This window comes from Oncorhynchus clarkii, chromosome 1 (assembly GCF_045791955.1).
Source record: "Oncorhynchus clarkii lewisi isolate Uvic-CL-2024 chromosome 1, UVic_Ocla_1.0, whole genome shotgun sequence".
NCBI lineage: Eukaryota > Metazoa > Chordata > Actinopteri > Salmoniformes > Salmonidae > Oncorhynchus > Oncorhynchus clarkii.
Genome location: NC_092147.1, coordinates 6,601,909 through 6,625,766, shown reverse-complemented (window position 1 = coordinate 6,625,766; position 23,858 = coordinate 6,601,909). Strand labels below are relative to the sequence as shown.

Sequence of the window (23,858 nt, the reverse complement as noted above, 5' to 3'; positions counted from 1 at the left end):
AAATGTCATTTTATTTGAAATGAATTAGACTAATCGCAAGTACATTTGGATAATTTTTATGGAGTGTCAATGGAGATTATACAGTAGATCAGCTCAGTTTACACAACGCCATTACTATCCATAACCCTTTCCATTTCCTAAATAACAAACATTACTATCCATCCCCCTTTCCCTTTCCTAAATAACAAACATTACTATCCATACCCCTTTCCCTTTCCTAAATAACAAACATTACTATCCATCCCCCTTTCCTAAATAACAAACATTACTATCCATCCCCCTTTCCTAAATAACAAACATTACTATCCATCCCCCTTTCCTAAATAACAAACATTACTATCCATACCCCATTCCCTTTCCTAAATAACAAACATTACTATCCATACCCCATTCCCTTTCCTAAATAACAAACATTACTATCCATACCCCATTCCCTTTCCTAAATAACAAACATTACTATCCATACCCCTTTCCTAAATAACAAACATTACTATCCATCCCCCTTTCCTAAATAACAAACATTACTATCCATACTAAATAACAAACAAACATAACTACCCCTAACTCAATAGCAAACATTACTATCCATACCTTAATAACAAACAAACATGGGTTGAACATGATTACCCGTATCTTAATTGAACATTAGCAATGCCAACAAATAAGGTATATCAATATTGCAGGACAGTAGAGCTATTCGAGTGTTGCTATTGGTCCCGTGTAGGTCAGTTGGTAGAGCGTGATGCTTGCAACGCCAGGGTTGTGGGTTCGATTTCCCCATGGGGGGGACCAGTACAAAGATGGATGTACTCACTCCTGTAAGAAAATCTGCTAAATTACTCAAATGTAAAATGTCTGTGTGGTGGAATATCGGCTAAATCTCAGTAGATTAATCATAGCTGGGTCTCTAAATGTTTCCAAAATCAGACAGATATAACGGAGAGGAGGGCAGGTATGAGGCCCATCAGAGGGAGAAGAGTGCAGGTATGAGGCCCATCAGACAGCGAAGAGGGAGAGGAGGGCAGGTATGAGGCCCATCAGCAGCACTATGAGGCTGGGGTTGGTGGCTCCTGTGTGGCTAGGCTCTGGCTCTAGGTCTGGGATGAAGCAGTCTGTGTAGGGCTCAATGCATGCTGCGTAGGCCATGACGTGGGCGATGTAGCTCTGCTCCTGGACCCCGTGAAAGAGGTGAGCCATGGGGCCCTTGGCAAAGATGGCCACGTCCTCTGAGCCGTGGGTCTCAGAGTCCAGAGGTACGGCTGACTGCTGCTTGTAATCTTTGTGGTCTGAAGGAGAGCCAAAGTTAGGAGAGAGAAAATATACATGCAATTTGGAAACTGTAGGTCTTTTAATGAGTTTTGAAAAGAGGGGAGGATAATTAATATACAATCATTGGCTTTCATGTTGATGTTCATTTCCTACTATTATCTGCATGATAAACGAATTGAAACTATTTTAATCTTCAATAACTGATATCAGGGTTGGGGTCAATTTGAACTGAAGACTGTCAATTCAGGAAATAAACTAACATTTTAATTATATTTCAAATAACTCAATAAACTGGAAGTATAAGATATTTTTTTCAAAAGTTGATTTAAAAAAATAAAAAAATAAATGCAAATTACTTCCTAAATGTACTGCCCCGCCCCTAATTATTTTACCAACACCATTTTTCTATTTGATTAGACAATATTATCTTATTTTGCTGTCATTTTCTTCTACACATTCTGTTAAATTTAGATTTCCTCAATATGAGCGCATCGCTTTAAAGCCAAACGTACCTGCTTCCGTTGTGTTGACATCTGCACGAGATCCATTGACTAACTTGTATCCTGGTCCGTTTCCATAGAGTGTGGTGGTAAAGCTCTTTTTATCGTCAGCCAAGTTACGGGACAGACCTTCAAGACACAACGCATACCAGCATGCCGTTAGATTTTGTCAGTCTAACGCTAAGCTTGCTCAAATACACATAACAGCCCCCTTGACCACATAATTATATAAACCCCTATGTTTAGCCCCCCCAAAAAATAGCATTAAAGCAAAATGGAATAGGGGGCCTGATCTATACACTGCGTTTTATGGACATATTTGATGAACCATGTATGATGTGGTCTACCTAGGGATGCAAAGAATGCGTATATTACTGGAAACTTTCTAAGTTTACCTGTAAACTAAGCAGGGGTTGGAACCGGTTCAGGGAACAAAACCGAAAACAGTAATAGGGCGAAATCAGAAGCTGGAACGAAAGTGATCTCTACTGTTCCAGAAAATAACCATTATTTTAAAAGGTAATGGGAACCGGTTGATACATTTATTTGACTTTCTAGGCATTTTTTCCAGCCCCACAAAAAAACGCAACAAAGCGCCTATGCAAACCACTTACGCTGTCACTCAGATACTTATTCCAGTGTCTGCCTTCCAGCTGAAAATCTTTGCCAGTGTGTGTAATTGTGTAGACTACTTGCTACCCCCTCCGAAGCATAGGTTACTGTAGCCCCTCCGCCTCCGAAGCCTAGGTTACTGTAGCCCCTCCCCCTCCGAAGCCTAGGTTACTGTAGCCCCTCCCCCTCCGAAGCCTAGGTTACTGTAGCCCCTCCCCCTCCGAAGCCTAGGTTACTGTAGCCCCTCCCCCTCTGAAGCCTAGGTAACTGTAGCCCCTCCCCCTCCGAAGCCTAGGTTACTGTAGCCCCTCCCCCTCTGAAGCCTAGGTTACTGTAGCCCCTCCCCCTCCGAAGCCTAGGTTACTGTAGCCCCTCCCCCTCTGAAGCCTAGGTAACTGTAGCATACTGACGTTACAAGCGTGATTCAGAAATTAGAGAAATATTTTGGATTACATTATACTATAGTTATTACGTTTCACATTGGATTTATTAACCACAAAAAGGTAAGACGTGTTTTTATTCTTGTGCCACTCTGGACACACAAGCTTGTTATCTAGCTCGCTCGCTCTGGTCCAACGTTAAGCAAACTCTAGGAAGTTCAAAGACATTCAAAGTTCCTCCATAGAAGCCACACACTCCTCTAATTCAGATAATGCATGTCATAACAAGATGCCCAGCGCTTCAAGCCTCTCCCTCTCTTCTGACCAGCAAAATCTTCAATCGCATCTCTCGCCACCTGTCTGTCCATCACACATGTAAACAACTATAGCTTGCACTTCCCATAACAAGCTGCTCTATCAGCACTGATTGGTGAAGTCATTTAAAATAAGTTGATTTCAAGAGGTTTAAAACGGATCAGAAAGGAACTATCCACTGAGAGTACAAAACATTAAGGACACCTTCCTAATATTGAGTTGCCCTCAGAACAGCTTCAATTCATCAGGGCATGGACTCGACCAGGGCAAGGTGTCGAAAGCGTTCCACAGGGATGCTGGCCCGTGTTGACTCCTATGCTTCCCACAGTTGTGTCAAGTTGGCTGGATGTCCTTTGGGTGGTGGACCATTCTTGATACACATAGGAAACAGTGAAACCCAGCGGCGTTGTAGTTCTTTTCACACTCAAACCGGTGTGCCTGACACCTACTACCAAAACCCATTCAAAGGCACTTAAATCTTTTGTTTAGCACATTACCCCTCTGAATGGCACACAATACATGTCTCAATTGTCTCAAGGCTTGAAAATCCTTATTTTAATAACCTGTCTCCTCCCCTTCATCTACACTGATTGAAGTGGATTTAACAAGTGACATCAATAAGGGATCATAGCTTTCACCTGATCAGTCTATGTCATGTAAAGAGCAGGTTTTCCTAATGTTTTGTAGACCAGATGTATAAGCCGGTAGTTTTGGGGGGGTTCGAACCGGTTCAGAACTTTATTTTGCAGTATGAAGGGGGGGGGGCTCTGTTCAGAACTTTACGTACAGTACCAGTCAACGTTTTGGACACACCTTCTAATTCCAGGGTTTTTATTTATTTGGGCAATGTTCTACATTGTAGAATAATAGTGAAGACATAAAAACTATGAAATTACACATATGGAATCATGTAGTAACCAAAACAAAGTGGTAAACAAATCAACATATTTGTTATATTTGAAGTTCTTCAAAGTAACCACCCTTTGCCTTGAGGAAAGCTTTGCACACTCTAGGCACAGCATGATGCTGCCACCACCATGCTTCACTGTAGGCATGGTGCCAGGTTTCCTCCAGACGTGACGCTTGGCATTCAGGCCAAAGTGTTCAATCTTGGTTTCATCAGACCAAAGAATCTTGTTTCTCATGGCCTGAGAGTCTGTAGGTGCCTTTGGTAAACTCCGATTGGGATGTCATGTGCCTCTTACTGAAGGCTTCCGTCTGGCCACTCTACCATAAAGGCCTGATTGGTGGAGTGCTGCAGAAATTGGTGTCCATCTGTAAGGTTCTCCCATCTCCACAGAGGAACTTTTGAGCTCTGTCAGTGACCATCTGGGTTCTTGGTCACCTCCCTGACCAAAGCCCTTCTCCCCCGATTGCTCAGTTTGGCCTGGCGGCCAGCTCTAGGAAGGGCCTTAGTGGTTCCAAACTTCTTCCATTTAAGAATGATGGAGGCCACTGTGTTCTTAGAGACCTTCAAGGCTGCAGACATTTTTTGGTACCCTTCCCCAGATCTGTGACTCGACACAATCCTGTCTCGGCGCTCTACGGACAATTCCGTCGACCTCAAGACTTGGGTTTTGCTCTGACATGCACTGTCAACTATGGGTCCTTATATAGACATGTGTGTGCCTTTCCAAATCATGTCTAATCAATTTCATTTACCACAGGTGGACTCCAATCAAGTTGTAGAAACATCTCAAGAATGATCAATGGAAACAGGATGCAGCTGAGCTCAATTTCGAGTCTCATAGCAAAGGGTCTGAATACTTATGTCAATAAAGTTTTTAATTTTGTAAATGTTTTAATACATTTGCAAACATTTCTTTAAAACTTGTTTTCTTTTTGTCATTATAGGATATTGTGTGGAGATTTCTGAGGACATTTTTTCAATTAATACATTTTTAAAAATTGTCTAATGTAACAAAATGTGGAAAAAAAGTCAAGGGGTTTGAATACTTTCCTATGGCAAATAATCAAATAAGACATTTTTAAAATAAAATAAATTATGACAAAGCTGTAAAACAATGTCCTAAATATAAACCATCAACTTAGTGAATACCATTGGTGTTTAATATGTTTTCTTTGGCAAATTACCGGTAGCTTTGTAACACTAGGCCTAACTATGGCCTTCATGATGTAGCCTACCTAAGACGGGGTTCCCTCTGTTGGAGTGCCCTCCAAAGGAGAAGACGTGGGAGTGGTCAGCAGTGACCACAGACAGAGTGTCCAGCTCACTGGTCAGTTCTGCCGCCCGCTCGATGGCATTGTCAAACTCCACCGCCTCCGTCAGGGCAAATTTGGCCCCGCTGCCATGGTGACCGTGATCAATTCTCCCCCTTGAAGTGAAAACCCCCCGCAGCAATTGTCAATACAATATGATCTTTATGAATTATATTTATTAGTCTCTTCACTCGCAGAAGCTTTAAATAGATGTAATAGGCTGTTAAACTGTACTCCATCTAGGAGAGATGTCACTGTCTAACCTGTACTCCATCTAGGAGAGATGATGTCACTGTCTAACCTGTACTCCATTTTGGAGAGATGATGTCACTGTCTAACCTGTCCTCCATTTTGGAGAGATGATGTCACTGTCTAACCTGTACTCCATCTAGGAGAGATGATGTCACTGTCAAAACTGTACTCCATCTAGGAGAGATGATGTCACTGTCTAACCTGTACTCCATTTTGGAGAGATGTCACTGTCTAACCTGTACTCCATCTAGGAGAGATGATGTCACTGTCTAACCTGTCCTCCATTTTGGAGAGATGATGTCACTGTCTAACCTGTACTCCATCTAGGAGAGATGATGTCACTGTCAAAACTGTACTCCATCTTGGAGAGATGATGTCACTGTCTAACCTGTACTCCATTTTGGAGAGATGATGTCACTGTCAAAACTGTACTCCATCTTGGAGAGATGATGTCACTGTCTAACCTGTACTCCATTTTGGAGAGATGATGTCACTGTCAAAACTCTACTCCATATTGGAGAGATGATGTCACTGTAAGAAGGAACACCATGTACCAATTGTCAACAAAATGTAAGAACTAAAATGGAATTACATACTTGACGGTCATTGATTCATAGGGCTTGAGTTAAGTACCCTATATAGGCATGATTTCGTCCACAATTACTCCCGTACAATACACTCCCCAACTACTGTCAACTGCATTAGTTTACACTGAAAAGCTCTCGTCCTCCTGATTTGATTATCCTAGCCCAGGTTCTCTTACACAGGACATCATTTGGGGATGCTGTTACCCAAGGTCATCCAGGGAAGTATCAATACTCATCTTCCACAAAGAGGTAGTATCCTTTGGGGTTCCTGCGCAGGATCTTGATGGCTTTGTCCACCATCTCAGTGAGGGAAGGGTCCAAGGTATGGTCACGCTCTAGCTCATAGCGGCAGTCACTTGGCTCAAACAGACCTGGATTAGAAAAAAACACAGAGAGAAATCCCCAGGTAAAATGGCCAATCCACTGTTACAAGATGTGGGTGAATAGAATGCAGAAAAGAAGCATTCAGTAATATTGACTATAAAACGTTTTAACAGTTGAAGTCGGAAGTTTACATACACCTTAGCCAACTACATTTAAACTAATTTTTTCACAATTCCTGACATTTAATCCCAGTAAAAGGTCCCTGTCTAAGGTCAGTTAGGATCACCAATTTATTTTAAGAATGTGAAATGTCAGAATAATAGTAGAGAATGATTTATTTCAGCTTTAATTTCTTTCATCACATTCCCAGTGGGTCAGAAGTTACATACACTCAATTAGTATTTGTTATCATTGCCTTTCAATTGTTTAACTTGGGTCAAAAGTTTTGTGTAGCCTTCCACAAGCTTCCCACAATAAGTTGGGTGAATTTTGGCCCATTCCTCCTGACAGAGCTGGTGTAACTGAATGAGGTTTGTAGGCCTCCTTTCTCGCAAACGCTTTTTCAGTTCTTCCCGGAAATTTTCTATGGGATTGAGGTCAGAGCTTTGTGATGGCCACTCCAATACCTTGACTTTCTTGTGCTTAAGCCATTTTGCCACAACTTTGGAAGTAGGCTTGGGGTCATTGTCCATTTGGAAGACCCATTTGCGACCAAGCTTTAACTTCCTGACTGATGTCTTGAGATGTTGCTTCAATATATCCACATAATTTTCTTTCCACATGATGCCATTTATTTTGTGAAGTGCACCAGTCTTTCCTGAAGCAAAGCACCACCACAACATGATGCTGCCACCTCCATGCTTCACGGTTGGGATGGTGTTCTTCGGCTTGCAAGCATCCCCCTTTATCTTCCAAACACAACTATGGTCATTATTGCCAAACAGTTCTATTTTTGTTTCATCAGACCAGAGGACATTTCTCCAAGAAGTACGATCTTTGTCTCCATGTGCAGTTGCAAAGCATAGTCTGGCTTTTTATGGCGGTTTTGGAGCAGTGGCTTCTTCCTTGCTGAGCGGCCTTTCAGGTTATGTCGATATAGGACTCGTTTTACTCTGGAAATAGATACTTTTGTACCTGTTTCCTCCGACATCTTCACAAGGTCCTTTGCTGTTGTTCTGGGATTGATTTGAATGGGCCAAAATTCACCCAACTTTTTGTGGGAAGCTTGTGGAAGGCTACCTGAAACATTTGATCCAAGTTAAACAATTGAAATGCAATGCTACCAAATGCTAATTGAGTGTATGTAAACTTCTGACCCACTGAGAATATGATGAAAGAAATTAAATTAAATGAAACTGACCAAACACAGGGAATTTTTATTGGATTAAATGTCAGGAATTGAGAAAAACTGAGTATCAATGTATTTGGCTAAGGTGCATGTAAACTTCCGACTTCAAATGTATATTTTTGCAAAGTGATGCAGACAATTACATTGATGGAAGCTACAATCTAATATAAGCTGATCTACCACCTAAATTAAAAAATATATAAATTTCAAATAATAATTATTGACTTCTAAAAGCTCAAGTGTTCCTTTCTAGCAGAGCAAGATGTACGTATATTCTTACCCATCAGGTAGTCTGTTTTTTCCGGATTCACTTTGTCAAATTCATCTTTGTTCCACACATACTTTGCATTCTATAAAGCAGAGGTACGGGTAAGGGTTTATTGAAAAGGGTTGAGAAATGGTGAAGAAGCAGGAAAGTGGAAGTTGTCTGATCTCATTGTGACTTATTGTCCAGATTCAGACTTTTTTTGTTCAGCCTACAGATACCAATAACACAAGGGTCACCAGTTGCCAAGGTTGTCTAAGCTAGTATAACACCTTCAGTCCAGCATTACCACAATGCTGTGAATGAGTCATTGATACAATTGTAGTGGAGGTTTAGTGTCTGCAGCCATGTTTAACCTGTTTGTTATTGAGCCACACTGCGGTGAGGTCAATCTTGTCGTTACGGACTCCTTTGTATGATGGATACTCTGGGTCCGGTGTTTCCTTGGAAAACATATATTTTCGTCCTCCACCAAGAATGACCTGTCACAGGACACATGGAGGTTAATGGACAGTAGATGTTGGTTGGTTTCCATGTATGGATCCATGTTCATGCTGTGGGATACATTTTGGTAGCCTGGTGGAAGCAGTTTGATCGCTAACCATTCTATTTAACTTCACTGACAATCAACATGTCAGCAATTGGGTTACTTTCAACCAATCAGTGGAAGGCTTAATTCAACACACAGTGAGGGAGTTTGATAAAGATGAAACGTGGTGCACCGGTCTATGGCCCCTGATGTGAACAGACCAAAGTGGTGAGGGAGGACCACCCTGTTCAAATGGACCAGTAAAACCACGCCACTTGGTCATGTTGTCAACAAGGCAGCATGATGCATCATTCAGAAATCTCCTTTCCATAAAATAAATGTTTGAATTTTCAAACTAGTTGTTACTGGGAAGTCAAACGAAGGCAGATAAAGCGTGTTTATCCAAAGCCATCTCTTTAGCATGTGAACACAGAATCCTACTCATTACTCCATGTGTTTATCCTATGTCACTTTAGTTTTGAGATGACGTTGTTGTCGGCCAAAGCAGGGCACCTGGCTCATGCCCGGGAGGCAGCCTAGTTCCAAAATGAATTCCGGTGCAAACTCCTTCCACCAGGGCAACACCAAACTCCTCCCATCAGGGCAACCCCAAACTCCTTCCATCAGGGCAACACCAAACTCCTTCCATCAGGGCAACCCCAAACTCCTCCCACTGGAGAAACACAAATCTCCTCCCACCGGGCACCCCGTGACAATTATTCAATCCCCTCAGTGTTTATAATCAATTTTAGTTTCATAGTTCCGACTAGCACGTGAATGCGGCATAAGCCCAGACTGATAAGTAAAGTGAAATAGAATGGGGGATGTAGCGACTGGGCTGGTTCCACCATATCAGAATGGGGGATGCAGCAACTGGGCTGGTTCCACCATAACAGAATGGGGGATGCAGCGACTGGGCTGGTTCCACCATAACAGAATGGGGGATGCAGCGACTGGGCTGGTTCCACCATAACAGAATGCGGGATGCAGCGACTGGGCTGGTTCCACCATAACAGAATGGGGGATGCAGCAACTGGGCTGGTTCCACCATAACAGAATGGGGGATGCAGCGACTGGGCTGGTTCCACCATAACAGAATGGAGGATGCAGCGACTGGGCTGGTTCCACCATAATAGAATGGGGGATGCAGCGACTGGGCTGGTTCCACCATAACAGAATGCGGGATGCAGCGACTGGGCTGGTTCCACCATAATAGAATGGGGGATGCAGCGACTGGGCTGGTTCCACCATAACAGAATGGGGGATGCAGCGACTGGGCTGGTTCCACCATAACAGAATGGGGGATGCAGCGACTGGGCTGGTTCCACCATAACAGAATGGGGGATGCAGCGACTGGGATGATTCCACCATAACAGAATGGGGGATGCAGCGACTGGGCTGGTTCCACCATAACAGAATGGGGGATGCAGCGACTGGGCTGGTTCCACCATAACAGAATGGAGGATGCAGCGACTGGGCTGGTTCCACCATAACAGAATGGGGGATGCAGCGACTGGGCTGGTTCCACCATAATAGAATGGGGGATGCAGCGACTGGGCTGGTTCCACCATAACAGAATGGGGGATGCAGCAATCGGTCTGGTTCCACCAGGAAAACGTTTTGGGAGCAGGCTAACTTAATGTTTCAAAATGCTACATTCCAAAAAAGCTTGGAAAGTGTGGAATTACTTTTTTACATGTAATGTTGTATGCTATTTTTTATTATCTTGCTGGATGAGTTAACTGACTGAACTGATATGTCTTGCAATGTAAACAATACACATTCAAAATGTTTCATTCACATAAGATAATACCCATTATGGTGCTCAATATCCTTGAAAGTCAGCCATCTTGTCTATTATCTAAGATGACCACCTCTGGGGTCTTACATTGATGTCAGTGTTGTGGACCAGCTGGTAGGCGATGTCACGGCATCCTGCTGTGATGTCTGCGGTGTTCATGTCAGAGTCGGCGTACCAACCTCTGTTGGCTGTGTGGGAGTAGGCGGCTCCAGGAGAGGCATGCTGCACACGGGCGGTGGAGACGATGCCCACCGACTTCCCTGAAAAGCATCAAAACCACAGGCTCATGTTCATAAGGCACCAACAGGAGAGAAACTGAGTGAAACTGAGGGAAAGTACAACTTGTTCAATAAGAAACACTCATTTATATTTTCTAACCTTCTGATGTTTTTCTATGGTCTCTAAACCATCTCAATATCGAGCTAACTACTCTAACTCTGAAAATACCAATGTGATATCGGACCCTTTTTTTTAATTTTCACCTAAAATGACATATCCAAATCTAACTGCCTGTAGCTCAGAATCTGAAGCAAGGATATGCATATTCTTGATACCATTTGAAAGGAAACACTTTGAAGTTTGTGGAAATTGGAAGTTCATGTAATAGATCTGTAACAGAGCTGGTAAAAGATAAACGTTTTTAGTTTTTTATATCATCACTGAAATGCAAGAGAAAGCCCATAATGTATAATTGCAGTTTAGGCGCAATTTAGATTTTGGCCACTAGAAGGCAGCAGTGTATGTGCAAAGTGTTAGACTGATCCAATGAACCATTGCATTTCTGTTCAAAATGTTTTTTCAATTCTGCACAAATGTGCCTAACTGGTTTATTGATACACGTTTCAAGTTCATAACTGTGCACTCTCCTCAAACAAAAGCATGGTATTATTTCACTGCTACTGTAAATTGGACAGTGCAGTTAGATAAACAATAATTAAAGTTTTCTGCCCATATAAGACACGTGTATCCATGCTAATCACATTCGCCCACGTTAGCTCCCGTAGGGGGACACCGATCACGTAGATGTAACGCTCGTCCTCTTCTTCTGACGAGGAGCCGCAAGGATCGGACCAAAGCGCTGCTTGGTCCTTTGGTGGTGGGTGTTTCTGTAAGGATTCTCGTCCTCCTCTTCTGGGTAGGAGTAGCGAGAAGGATCGGAGGACCAATGCGCAGCGTGGTAAGTGTTCATAATGTTTCATCAAAATGAACACTGAAATACAAAACAATAAAGTGAACGAACGACAACCGAAACAGTCCTGTCCGGCGACATATGTAACGGATGTGAAACAGCTAGCTTAGTTAGCGGTGGTGCTAGTGTAACGGATGTGAAACAGCTAGCTTAGTTAGCGGTGGTGCTAGTGTAACGGATGTGAAACAGCTAGCTTAGTTAGCGGTGGTGCTAGTGTAACGGAGGTGAAACGGCTAGCTTAGTTAGCGGTGGTGCTAGTGTAACGGATGTGAAACAGCTAGCTTAGTTAGCGGTGGTGCGCGCTAAATAGGGTGACTGTTGTTGATGTGTGCAGAGGGTCCCTGGTTCGCGCCCGGGTATGGGCGAGGGGACGGTCTAAAGTTATACTGTTACACATACACAAAGACAGAAAATAAACACCCACAACTCAAAAGTGAAACCAGGCTACCTAAGTATGATTCTCAGTCAGGGACAACGATTGACTGCTGCCTCTGATTGAGAACCATACGAGGCCGAACACAGAAATCCCAAATTATAGAAAAACGAAGATAGACAAGACAACCCACCCAACTCACGCCCTGACCATACTTAAACAAAGACATAATAACAGAACTAAGGTCAGAACGTGACAGTAGAGGTTAAAAATAGTCCCAGGTAGTGTCTCAATACACTTAAAAATAGTCTCCTTTCCTTTTCTTTCCACTGATGACCACGGATGACCCCTAATTTAATGAAAGCTCTGGATGGATTTCCACCAAAGGTCCATCTTCATCATCTTTTTAGATCTGAAATAAAAGGAGGCGAAAGGAGGAATCTATTCCACTAGATCAGGGTTTCCCAAACTAGGTCCTGGGGCCCCCCCTGGGTGCACGTTTTGGTTCTTGACTTAGCACTACTGTACACAGCTGATTCAAATAACCAACTCATTGTCAAGTTTGGATTATTTGAATCCGCTGGGTAGTCAGGGTTGTAACGGATACATGTAAGGGATTACAAAAAAAACGGGTAACTGTAATCCGTTTACGTTACCAGCAAAAATATTGTTCTCAGATATCAGATATTTTTGAAAAACTAGATGATTACTTTGAGGATGACTTTTAAAATCAGAAAGGATGTTTGTGGAATATTTTTTTTTTTACATGTTCAAATCAGCATTAAAAAAAGCGCAAGTTTAAGTTTGTTCCACCTGAGCGAGTCTGACCAACAAGTCAGAGACCACTGTGATGTCAGAGACCACTGTGATGTCAGAGACCACTATGATGTCAGAGACCAACCACTATGATGTCAGAGACCACTATGATGTCAGAGACCACTATGATGTTAGAGACCACTGTGATGACACAACAAATGTGTGATGGATCGGGGAGAAAGAGCAGGAATAGGCTTTTGTAGGCTACAGTTCAAGGTATGTCTTCCAATGGTGCGACTGCTGTCTTCATCCAAGGATTATACCATTTGAATAAACGCTTGGAGGTAAGGATGATAGTAGTGGTGTAGTCTACGAGGACAGGGACATCACTTGCTATTTATATCTACATAGCGCATTGATGTGAATCACACTGTTGCTCTCTCATTTAGGTATTTGCACCTTACGGATTGTGGTTGGTGTGGATGGCTGTTCACAAATCTAAATGTGTATTTGAACCCAATAATGGTTGAATTCAAGAAGTTTAAAGATGCCTATCAGTCATTGTTTTTGAAACCAGTGGACAGTCAGTGAAAAATGCGCTCTTGCAACAGCTGCATAGTGCGGGTCCCAGCCTATGGAATAAAAGTGGGGCTTTTTATCGATCAATCTAATTCATTTTATTCATTTTTTTTTAATGTAATCGTATTATTATATGTAGTAGAAACTGATGGGTTAGAAGAAGCCTACATAACCAACCCATTAAGTAAAATTTGAGTAAACTTTAACATTGACCTGCAATAGATGTCATTCAATTGGTAACATACATTTTTTGGTCTTCTTCTAATGCCTCTTAAGTGGAAAGTAATGTAAAAGTAACTGAACGTAATCAGACTACGTTATTACGCGTTTGGGGTAATCCAAAAAGTACGTTACTGATTACAATTGTGGACAGGTAACTAGTAACTGTAATGGATTACATTTAGAAAGTAAACTTCCCAACCCTGTGTGTAGTGCTAGGGCAAAAACCAAAATGTGCACCCATGGGGGGCCTCAGGACTAACTTAGGAAAAGCCTGCTGTAGACCCTTCAGACAAGGACCCTATTTAAACCCCCTACCTGCCATCTTGGCGCGGTGAAGGACAGATTCCACCTCGTTTCCGAAGGTGCTGTTGCAGTTGTAGCGGAGAGCTGAGGCACTGAGACCCAGGGTTCCATAGTTGGCCTTCACACCACACAGGTAGGCAGTGGCCGTGCCGGCACTGTCAGGCATCTGCTGGTCCACGTTGTACGTCTGAAGGGTCAAATACACACACACACACACACACACACACACACACACACACACACACACACACACACACACACACACACACACACACACACACACACACACACACACACACACACACACACAGAGATTTGTTGTAAACCAGTGAAACATCTTAATTTACATGTCTACGTTATACCAGGGTTGAGTTCAGTTCTCCATTAAATTAATTGGATAAATATATAACTATTTTATTTTTAGTAATTTATTTCCTGAATGGATTATTTTACAGTGGAATGGTACCCTCACCTGGTATAAACACTATCAGTATAATGGTGGTATAATGATATTACTAGTATCCTGAAGTAATACAAGCCATCAGGTGGGTTAACTTCACATCTTTACAGCAGTAGGCCTGTTCAAAGTAGTGAGCATAATACATATTTGAAATATCTGACATCAAAATGAAAAAAATGATGAGGTTCAAATGATATTGTCTTCATGAGAGGAGATTGGACAGACCTTAGACAGGGCTAAGTGTGGGAAGGTGTCCATTGCCAGACTAAACTCCTCTCCGTTCCCTCCATCCATCTGCCCTTTGAGGATCCTCGCTGCAGTCACTGTGGGGATGCCCATACCTGCATGGACATTGGCGGAGCACACAACCTTTTGACAACTTCACCTGAATTGACAGATAACGTTTTTTTTTTACAGCTTCTCCTGAAAGACACACAACCTTTTGACAACTTCTCCTGAATTGACAGATAACGTTTTTACAGCTTTTCCTGGGGCGGCAGGTAGTCTAGTGGTTAGAGTTTTTGGCCAGTAACCAAAAGGTTGCTGATTGAATCCCCTGAGCTGACAAGGAAAAAAATCTGTAGTTCTGCCCCTGAACAAGGCACTGTTCCCCGGTAGGCCGTATTTGTAAATAATAATTTGTTCTTAACTGACTTCACTTTTTAAATGAAGGTTCAATAAAAAATGCCCTGTGTTGGGTGGAAGATAAATCAAATGTACTGAATACCTTACTGTGAAATGCTGAATACAACAGGTGTAGACCATACTGTGAAATGCTGAATACAACAGGTGTAGACCATACTGTGAAATGCTGAATACAACAGGTGTAGGTAGACCTTACTGTGAAATGTTTACTTACAAGCCCTTAACCAACAATGCAGTTCAAGAAATAGAGTTAAGAAAATACTTACAATGTAAATGTTTTAAATAAAAAGTAACACTATAAAATAACAATAACAAGGCTAGAAACAAGGGGTACCGGTACTTAGTCAACAGGTCAGCCAAGGAATTAATTATACTCCTCAGCAAACATTCCATAACACCAGGTGACAGTAAATCACCAACATTGGCTTTATACCTACTACAGCACAGTAGGTGGTAGTACGCATCTTATCACATTATTTATGAACTGCCAATACACTTGAAGAAGTAGAAGAAGAAATGTATCATTTTAGAATGGAGAAATCAGCACCTCAATGGTGCTGCCCAGGCTGTCACAGAAGACCTGGCCTCCACAATCCCCCGACTTCAACCCAATTGAGACGGTTTGGGATGAGTCGGACCGCAGAGTGAAGGAAAAGCAGCCAACAAGTGCTCAGCATATGTGGGAACTCCTTCAAGACTGTTTGAAAAGCATTGCAGGTGAAGATAGTTGAGAGAATGCCAGGAGTGTGCAAAGCTGTCATCAAGACAAAGGGTGGCTATTTGAAGCATCTAAAATATAAAATATACACCTTTTGGGTTACTATATGATTCCATATGTGTTATTTCATAATATTGATGTCTTCACTATTATTCTACAATGTAGAAAAAGGTTAAAAAAATAAAGAAAAACCCTGGAATGAGTAGGTGTTCTAAAACTTTAGACTGGTCGTGTATGACTAACACAATTTACAACTTTCAGTCCAACCACTGCCTTGCCGCAAGACCTGATAATGATTCCATGGTTCAGTGAGTTACAGATTATCAGCTCTAACATTGATGGGTGACTACAGAATATCAGCTCTAACATTGATGGGTGACTACAGAATATCAGCTCTAACATTGATGGGTGACTACAGATTATCAGATCTAACATTGATGGGTGACTACAGATTATCACATCTAACATTGATGGGTGACTACAGATTATCAGCTCTAACATTGATGGGTGACTACAGTTTATCAGCTCCAACATTGATGGGTGACTACAGAATATCACCTCTAACATTGATGGGTGACTACAGAATATCAGCTCTAACATTGATGGGTGACTACAGAATATCAGCTCTAACGTTGAACGTGGGTGATGTGGGTGCTGAATCCAGCTCAGTGAACATTTACAGTATATTGTGGTTGCACGCTACTTGTTATCTATTAAAGGGATAGTGTGAAATGTTGGTAACTAAGCCCTTATTCTACTTATTCAGAGTCAAATGAAGTCATAGATTCCAGGAACAGCTAGCATGCTAGTGAAGCCTGTCCCAACCCTAAATTAATTATCTTTACAATGAGTTTAACTTGATAAAATATCAACCTTGTGATTTGAGAGAGAGAGCTATAGTTTTTTTCATTACTTTGATTGAAACTACATGGATACCAAATGGGAATCTATTGGTTTTCAGATCTGGGTTCGTTTTCTATCAAATACTATACCGGCGCTTGATAGAGCATGTCTGGTGTAATGGTATGCTGCTATTGGATGTCTCCATCACCTTAAAGTGAACACTGTTCAAGTGAGGCCAAATGCAAGGTCGCGTGTGGCTCACTTGGTAGAGTATGGCGCTTTCATCGCCTGGGTCGTGGGTTTAAATCCCACCGGGCGACCAGTACAGTATGCACTCGCTTCTCTAAATTGCTCTAATCCCTACTCTGTAGATTGTCTGCTAAATTATTCATATGTGCCAGCCAGCTACTCCTTAGATTTATCAATTGAAAGACAGGATATCAAATTGGATATCATAAAACCATTTTTAAAAATGACTTGATAGGGCTTTCTCCTATAGAGCTCCATTTTTATGGAACGTTCTGCCTACCCATGTCAGAGACGCAAACTCGGTCTCAACCTTTAAGTCTTTACTGAAGACTCATCTCTTCAGTGGGTCATATGATTGAGTGTAGTCTGGCCCAGGAGTGGGAGGGTGAACGGAAAGGCTCTGGAGCAACGAACCGCCCTTGCTGTCTCTGCCTGGCCGGTTCCCCTCTCTCCACTGGGATTCTCTGCCTCTAACCCTATTACAGGGGCTGAGTCACTGGCTTTACTGGGGCTCTCTAATGCCGTCCCTGGAGGGGGTGCGTCACTTGAGTGGGTTGAGTCACTGATGTGATCTTCCTGTCTGGGTTGGCGCCCCCCCCTTGGGTTGTGCCGTGGCGGAGATCTTTGTGGGCCATACTCGACCTTGTCTCAGGATGGTAAATTGGTGGTTGAAGATATCCCTCTAGTGGTGTGGGGGCTGTGCTATGGCAAAGTGGGTGGGGTTACATCCTTCCTGTTTGGCCCTGTCCGGGGGTGTCCTCGGATGGAGCCACAGTGTCTTCTGACCCCTCCTGTCTCAGCCTCCAGTATTTATGCTGCAGTAGTTTATGTGTCGGGGGCTAGGGTCAGTTTGTTATATCTGGAATACTTCTCCTGTCCTATTCGGTGTCCTGTGTGAATTTAAGTGTGCTCTCTATTATTCTCTCTTTCTTTCTCTCTCTCGGAGGACCAGAGCCCTAGGACCATGCCTCAGGACTACCTGACATGATGACTCCTTGCTGTCCCCAGTCCACCTGGCCGTGCTGCTGCTCCAGTTTCAACTGTTCTGCCTTATTATTATTGGACCATGCTGGTCACTTATGAACATTTGAACATCTTGGCCATGTTCTGTTATAATCTCCACCCGGCACAGCCAGAAGAGGACTGGCCACCCCACATAGCCATGTTCCTCTCTAGGTTTCTTCCTAGGTTTTGGCCTTTCTAGGGAGTTTTTCCTAGCCACCGTGCTTCTACACCTGCATTGCTTGCTGTTTGGGGTTTTAGGCTGGGTTTCTGTACAGCACTTGGAGATGTCAGCTGATGTACGAAGGGCTATATAAATACATTTGATTTGATTTGATAGACTGACTAGAATTAATAGTTGAGAACTTGTCCTGGTTAAATAAAGGTGAAATAGAAAATAAATATAAGGCCGCTGGCCTTCTTGATCATACCTGTTGCTCATCTGCCCTATATGTCATGAACATGCCATTCATGAGCAGGTGATGTAAAGTTATCCAACAATATTACTGATAAGATCACCATCATGAAATAGCTGAACTCTCAATCCAACCAACTGCGTTAGTCAGTTTTTAACGAGATGAAAGCTGATATATTTTGCTAAATTGTTTATTTATGATTTATTTATAATTAATTTATAATAAAGGGTCATTATTAACTCTGACTATGTTTTACACTTGAATCGTTTAAGTCTATTGTTTGTACACAGAGAGAATAGCATCCTTTCCATCCTCATCCTGGTTGTCATATATGTTTTAATGAGTGCTTCATAATGCATTATAAACTGGGTGGTTCCAGCCCTGAATGCTGATTGGCTGACAGCTGTGGTATATCAGACTGTATACCACGGGCATGACAAAACCATGTATTTTTACTGCTCTAAGAACAGCCCTTAACCATGGTATATTGGCCATATACCACACCCCCTCGTGCCTTATTATATCATGTGTCAAGTGTCTACGGGTTTTCGCTCCACCCTGGATGGATGTATTAAGGTCTCCCTCACATGGTTGTCTAGGTCTTTATTAATAGAAAAACCAAAAACCTGCATGTAATGAGTTTGACACCCCTGTATTATATTCATAGTTGGTGGCAGGTAGGCCTGGTGATTAACGGCCAAGCTGACTTGGTAAAAAATCTGTCGATGTGCCCTTGAGCAAGGCACTTGATCGTAATTCTCCTGTAAGTCTCTGAGGATAAGAGCATCTGCTAAATGACTAAAAATGTCTATAAAAAGCCTCGTAGCTCCGCTATCATAGATAATATCACTAAATATCTGCAACCGAGCCATGCTGCTGCCTGGAGGACAGAGTCCAACAACTGCAACCGAGCCATGCTGCTGCCTGGAGGACAGAGTGCAACAACTGCAACCGAGCCATGCTGCTGCCGAACAATGAGTGCTACAATGCGCAACGCCTCCTATGGACCAGATAAGGGATGGTACATTTCCTGGACTGACTCCGTGTTTCTCCAGCCAGACCCCTTACTCTGTTCTTTCCCTCTGACCCCTTGCTCTGTTCTTCCCTTCTGACCCCTTGCTCTGTTCTTTCCCTCTGACCCCTTGCTCTGTTCTTTCCCCCTGAACCCTACTCTGTTCTTTCCCCCTGACCCCTACTCTGTTCTTTCCCCCGACTACTGATCTGTTCTTTCCCCTGTCCCCTGCTCTCTTCCCCCCCGACTACTGATCTGTTCTCCCCCCCGACCCCTGATCTGTTCTTCCCCCCGACCCCTGATCTGTTCTCCCCCCCGACCCCTGATCTGTTCTTCCCCCTGACCCCTGATCTGTTCTCCCCCCCGACCCCTGATCTGTTCTTCCCCCCGACCCCTGATCTGTTCTCCCCCCGACCCCTGATCTGTTCTTCCCCCCGACCCCTGATCTGTTCTCCCCCTGACCCCTGCTGTTCTTCCCCCCGACCCCTGATCTGTTCTCCCCCCTGACCCCTGCTGTTCTTCCCCCGACCCCTGCTCTGTTATCCCCCCCCGACCCCTGCTCTGTTCTCCCCCCCCGACCCCCTGCTCTGTTCTCCCCCCCCCTGACCCTTGCTGGATGAACAACCTACTGGTAGTGGCGGCTATACTGTTCACCTCACCAGCAGCTAGAACTTCATCTTGGGACTGAGTTGTCTTGTGGCTTGTGTTTTTTAATGTTTGTAACCTTCCCAAGGCTTACAAGCAAATTGCCTTTTAAAACTGTCTGTGGTGGCCTGGTATTGGTAGAACCTGTGTTTTGACACAAGCATACAGCATACATCATTCAGCGAAGCGTATTCCCCTCCAAGCATTTTGCCCATTCAATAACCTATCCCTGGCCTCAAGGGCCATTTTGATTGCATATGGGGTGGGACAACATAACGGGTCTGTATGAAAATGTTTTGCCATTCAAAGCTATTTTTTTTTTATTGGGCTCTAGCTTCCATGAATTCAAATGTTACCCTTTAAATCACATAAATAGACACATTTATGCCCCCCCCCCCCCCCCTTCATTCTGTCCATAGTGGAAATCATGCCAACACTTAGCCCCATCTCACTCACCATCTCCCAGGAACAGAATAGAGTTCTTAGCCCGACGGACGTTTGGCTTCATATCCAGAGCTTTGTGGAGGGCCTGCTTCCCCTTGTTGTTCCAGTAGCTGGGATGCTTCTCATTCTCTAAGGAAGAGCATCAACATTTTGTTACGTTTGTTTTAATTCATGATATTGTCCACGTAGTTCCAATAGCTCAGAGACTTTGGTTCTGGGAATATCAGGGTTGGAGGTTTACAAGGGTTGTGATTTCTGCTTAGGTCAGATATTAATTGGTGTTTAAGATCACTTTATTGGTCAATTTGCCTACAAGGTCCAACCAAAATGTTTACTTTAACCCAACCCCTCCAAAAGACACCTACAGTACCAGTCAAAAGTTTGGACACACCGAATCATTGCAGGGTTTTTACTTTTTTTTCTATTTTCTGCATTGTAGAATAATAGTGAAGACATGAAAACTATGAAATAGCAAATCTGGAATCGTGTAGTAACCATTTTTTAAAAAAAATCAAAATATATATATAACATTTGAGATTTTTCAAAGAATTGCCAACGTTTGCTTTGATGACAGCTTTGCACATTCCTGGCATTCGCTCAACCAGCTTCACAAGGATGCATTTCAATTAACAGGTGTGTCTTCGTAAATGTTAATTTGTGGAATCTCTTTCCTTAATGTGTTTGAGCCAATCAGTTGTGTTGTGACAAGGTGGGGATGGTATACAGAAGATAGCCCTATTTGTTAAATGACCAAGTCCATACTATGGCAATGACAGCTCAAATAAGAAAAGAGAAACGATAGTCCATAATTACATTAAGGATAAGTAGTTTTGGCAAGTCAGTTAGGACATCTACTTTGTGCATGACACAAGTCGTTTTTCCAACAATTGTTTACAGACAGATTATTTCACTTATAATTCACTGTATCACAATTCCAGTGGTTCAGAAGTTCACATACACTAAGTTGACTGTGCCTTTAAACAGCTTTGAAAATTCCAGAAAATGATGTCATTGCTTTAGAAGCTTCTGATAGGCAAATTGACATAATTTGAGTCAATCGGAGGTGTACCTGTGGATGTATTTCAAGGCCTATCTTCAAACTCAGTGCCTCTTTGCATCATAGGAAAATCAAAAGAAATCCACCAAGTCCTCAGAAAAAAAATTGTAGACCTCCACAAGTCTGGTTCATCCTTGGGAGCAATTTCCAAACGCCTGAAGGTACCACGTTCATCTGTACAAACAATAGTACGCAAGTCTTAACAGCATGGGACAAGGCAGCTGTCAAATCGCTCAGGAAGGAGACTCGTTCTGTCTCCTAGAGATGAACATACTTTGGTGCGAAAAGTGCAAATCAACCCAGGACAGCAAAGGACCTTGTGAAGATGCTGGAGGAAACAGGTACAAAAGTATCTATATCCACATTGAAATGAGTCCTATGTCGACAAACCTGAAAGGCCACTCAGCAAGGAAGAAGCCACTGCTCCAAAACCGCCATAAAAAAGCCAGGCCACGGTTTGCACCTGCACATGGTGACAAATATCATACCTTTTGGAGAAATGTCCTCTGGTCTGATGAAACAAAAATAGAACTGTTTGGCCATGATGACCATCGTTACGTTTGGAGGACATTCGGCTTGCAAGTCACCATCTAAACCGTGAAGCACAGAGGTGGTAGCATCATGTTGTGGGGGTGCTTTGCTGCAGGAGGGTCTGGTGCACTTCACAAAATAGATGGCATCGTGAGGCAGGAAAATTATGTGGGTATATTGAAGCAACATCTCATGGCATCGGTCAGGAACTTAAAGCTTGGTAGAAAATCGGTCCTCCAAATGGACAATGACCCCAAGCATACTTCCAAAGTTGTGGCAAAATGGCTTAAGGACAACAAAGTCAAGGTATTGGAGTGGCCATTACAAAACCCTGACCTCAATCCTATAGAAAATGTGTGGATAGAACTGAAGAAGCGTGTGCGAGCAAGGAGGCCTACAAACCTGACTCAGTTACGCCATCTCTGTCAGGAGGAATGGGCCAAAATTCACCCAATTTATTGTGGGGAACTTGTGGAAGGCTACCCAAAACATTTGCCCCAAGTTAAACAATTGAAAGGCAATGCTACCAAATACTAATTGAGTGTCTGTAAACTTCTGACCCACTGGGAATGTGATGACAGAAATAAAAACTGAAATAAATCATTATCTACTATTATTCTGACATTTCACCTCCTTAAAATAAAGTGGTGATCCTAACTGACCTAAAACAAGTAACTTTTACTTGGATTAAATGTGAGGAATTGTGAAAAACTGAGTTTAAATGTATTTGGCTAAGGTGTATGTAAACTTCCGACTTCAACTGCACATGTGATGTGTGATACATGTCATATTGCATTACATTTATGTACGTTAGTCCCTATCATATTTTGTCACACTTTGTGTCACACATGACAGTTGTTACTCCTAAAATAATTTTAAAAAAGAAAAGTCTGTCCATCATCCTGATGAGTAGATCTTTGTTATGTTTCTCTTGTTAAAAATATTTTTAATTCATTATTGTTCAACATGTATGAATAGACGTCGATAACCAATTCATTGCAGATAACGTAAGAATACCGTAAATGAATTGCTTAATTGGTAAACCTATACCAAGCAAATAAAACAGTTGTTTACCTGGGATGACAGATGAAGTCCAATCCACCGATAGAAATAGGATTAATCCAATGAGGGTATGTTGACTAGCCATGATGTGTGCTATGTGCTTAGTAATGACATTAGGACATCTGAACAGTTAGGAAGGTTGAAGCACTGTTAGTGGTCCCATTTATGACCTGAATGTGGTGGGTTCAAAGGGCAAATGTGTAATCCTCGCCATGTGAGAGGACACACACACACACACACACACACACACACACACACACACACACACACACACACACACGTACACTCACACACATGTACACTCACACTGACACACACACACATACACACACACACACACACACATACAGAGTTGCAAAGAAAAAGCCATATATCAGACTGGCCAATAAAAAGAAAAGATTAAGATGGGAGAAAGAACACAGACATTGGACAGAGGAACTCTGCCTAGAAGGCCAGCATCCCGGAGTCGCCTCTAATGTACTTGTCCTCTTGCTCAGTTATGCCCTGGGGCCTCCCACTCCTCTTTCTATTCTGGTTAGAGCCAGTTTGCGCTGTTCTGTGAAGGGAGTAGCACACAGAGTTGTACGAGATCTTCAGTTTCTTGGCAATTATTCGCATGAAATAGCCTTCATTTCTCAGAACAAGAATAGACTGATGAGTTTCAGAAGAAATTCATTTGTTTCAGTCCATTTTGAGCCTGTAATCGAACCCACCAATGTTGATGCTCCAGATACTCAACTAGTCTAAAGAAGGCCAGTTTTATTGCTTCTTTAAACAACAGTTTTCAGCTGTGCTAACATAATTGCAAACAGGTTTTCTAATGATCAATTTGCCTTTTAAAATGATACACTTGGATTAGCTAACACAACGCGCCATTGGAACACAGGAGTGATAGTTGCTGATAATGGGCCTCTATACGCCTTTGTAGACATTCCATAAAAAATATCCCG

At 42.6% G+C, this 23,858-nt stretch overlaps 1 protein-coding gene across 1 annotated transcript; it reads right to left on the bottom strand.

Annotated features, from left to right (window-relative positions):
• Positions 1 to 688: 688 nt before the first annotated feature.
• Positions 689 to 22,993, bottom strand: LOC139414885 (alkaline phosphatase, intestinal, tandem duplicate 2). The gene is made up of 11 exons (XM_071162487.1): positions 22,921 to 22,993; positions 20,271 to 20,387; positions 14,510 to 14,625; positions 13,837 to 14,011; positions 10,490 to 10,662; positions 8,429 to 8,554; positions 8,088 to 8,157; positions 6,368 to 6,506; positions 5,222 to 5,412; positions 1,782 to 1,898; positions 689 to 1,286 (listed from the first exon to the last, which is right to left on the bottom strand). The coding sequence occupies exons 1-11, from the start codon at positions 22,991 to 22,993 to the stop codon at positions 997 to 999; spliced, it is 1,587 nt and encodes a 528-aa protein (XP_071018588.1). The 3' UTR covers positions 689 to 996.
• Between the last annotated feature and the right edge of the window lie 865 nt (positions 22,994 to 23,858).

What these genes read in the sequence shown, in the direction of transcription:
- LOC139414885 (XM_071162487.1), bottom strand. Translation starts at nt 22,993, where the DNA reads ATGGCTAGTCAACATACCCTCATTGGATTAATCCTATTTCTATCGGTG. An exon ending in TACCTCTTTGTGGAAGATGA is followed by an intron (nt 5,413 to 6,367) that starts GTATTGATACTT and finishes TTTCACTTCAAG; the next exon opens with GGGGAGAATTGATCACGGTC. An exon ending in TGTCAACACAACGGAAGCAG is followed by an intron (nt 1,287 to 1,781) that starts GTACGTTTGGCT and finishes GCTCTCCTTCAG; the next exon opens with ACCACAAAGATTACAAGCAG.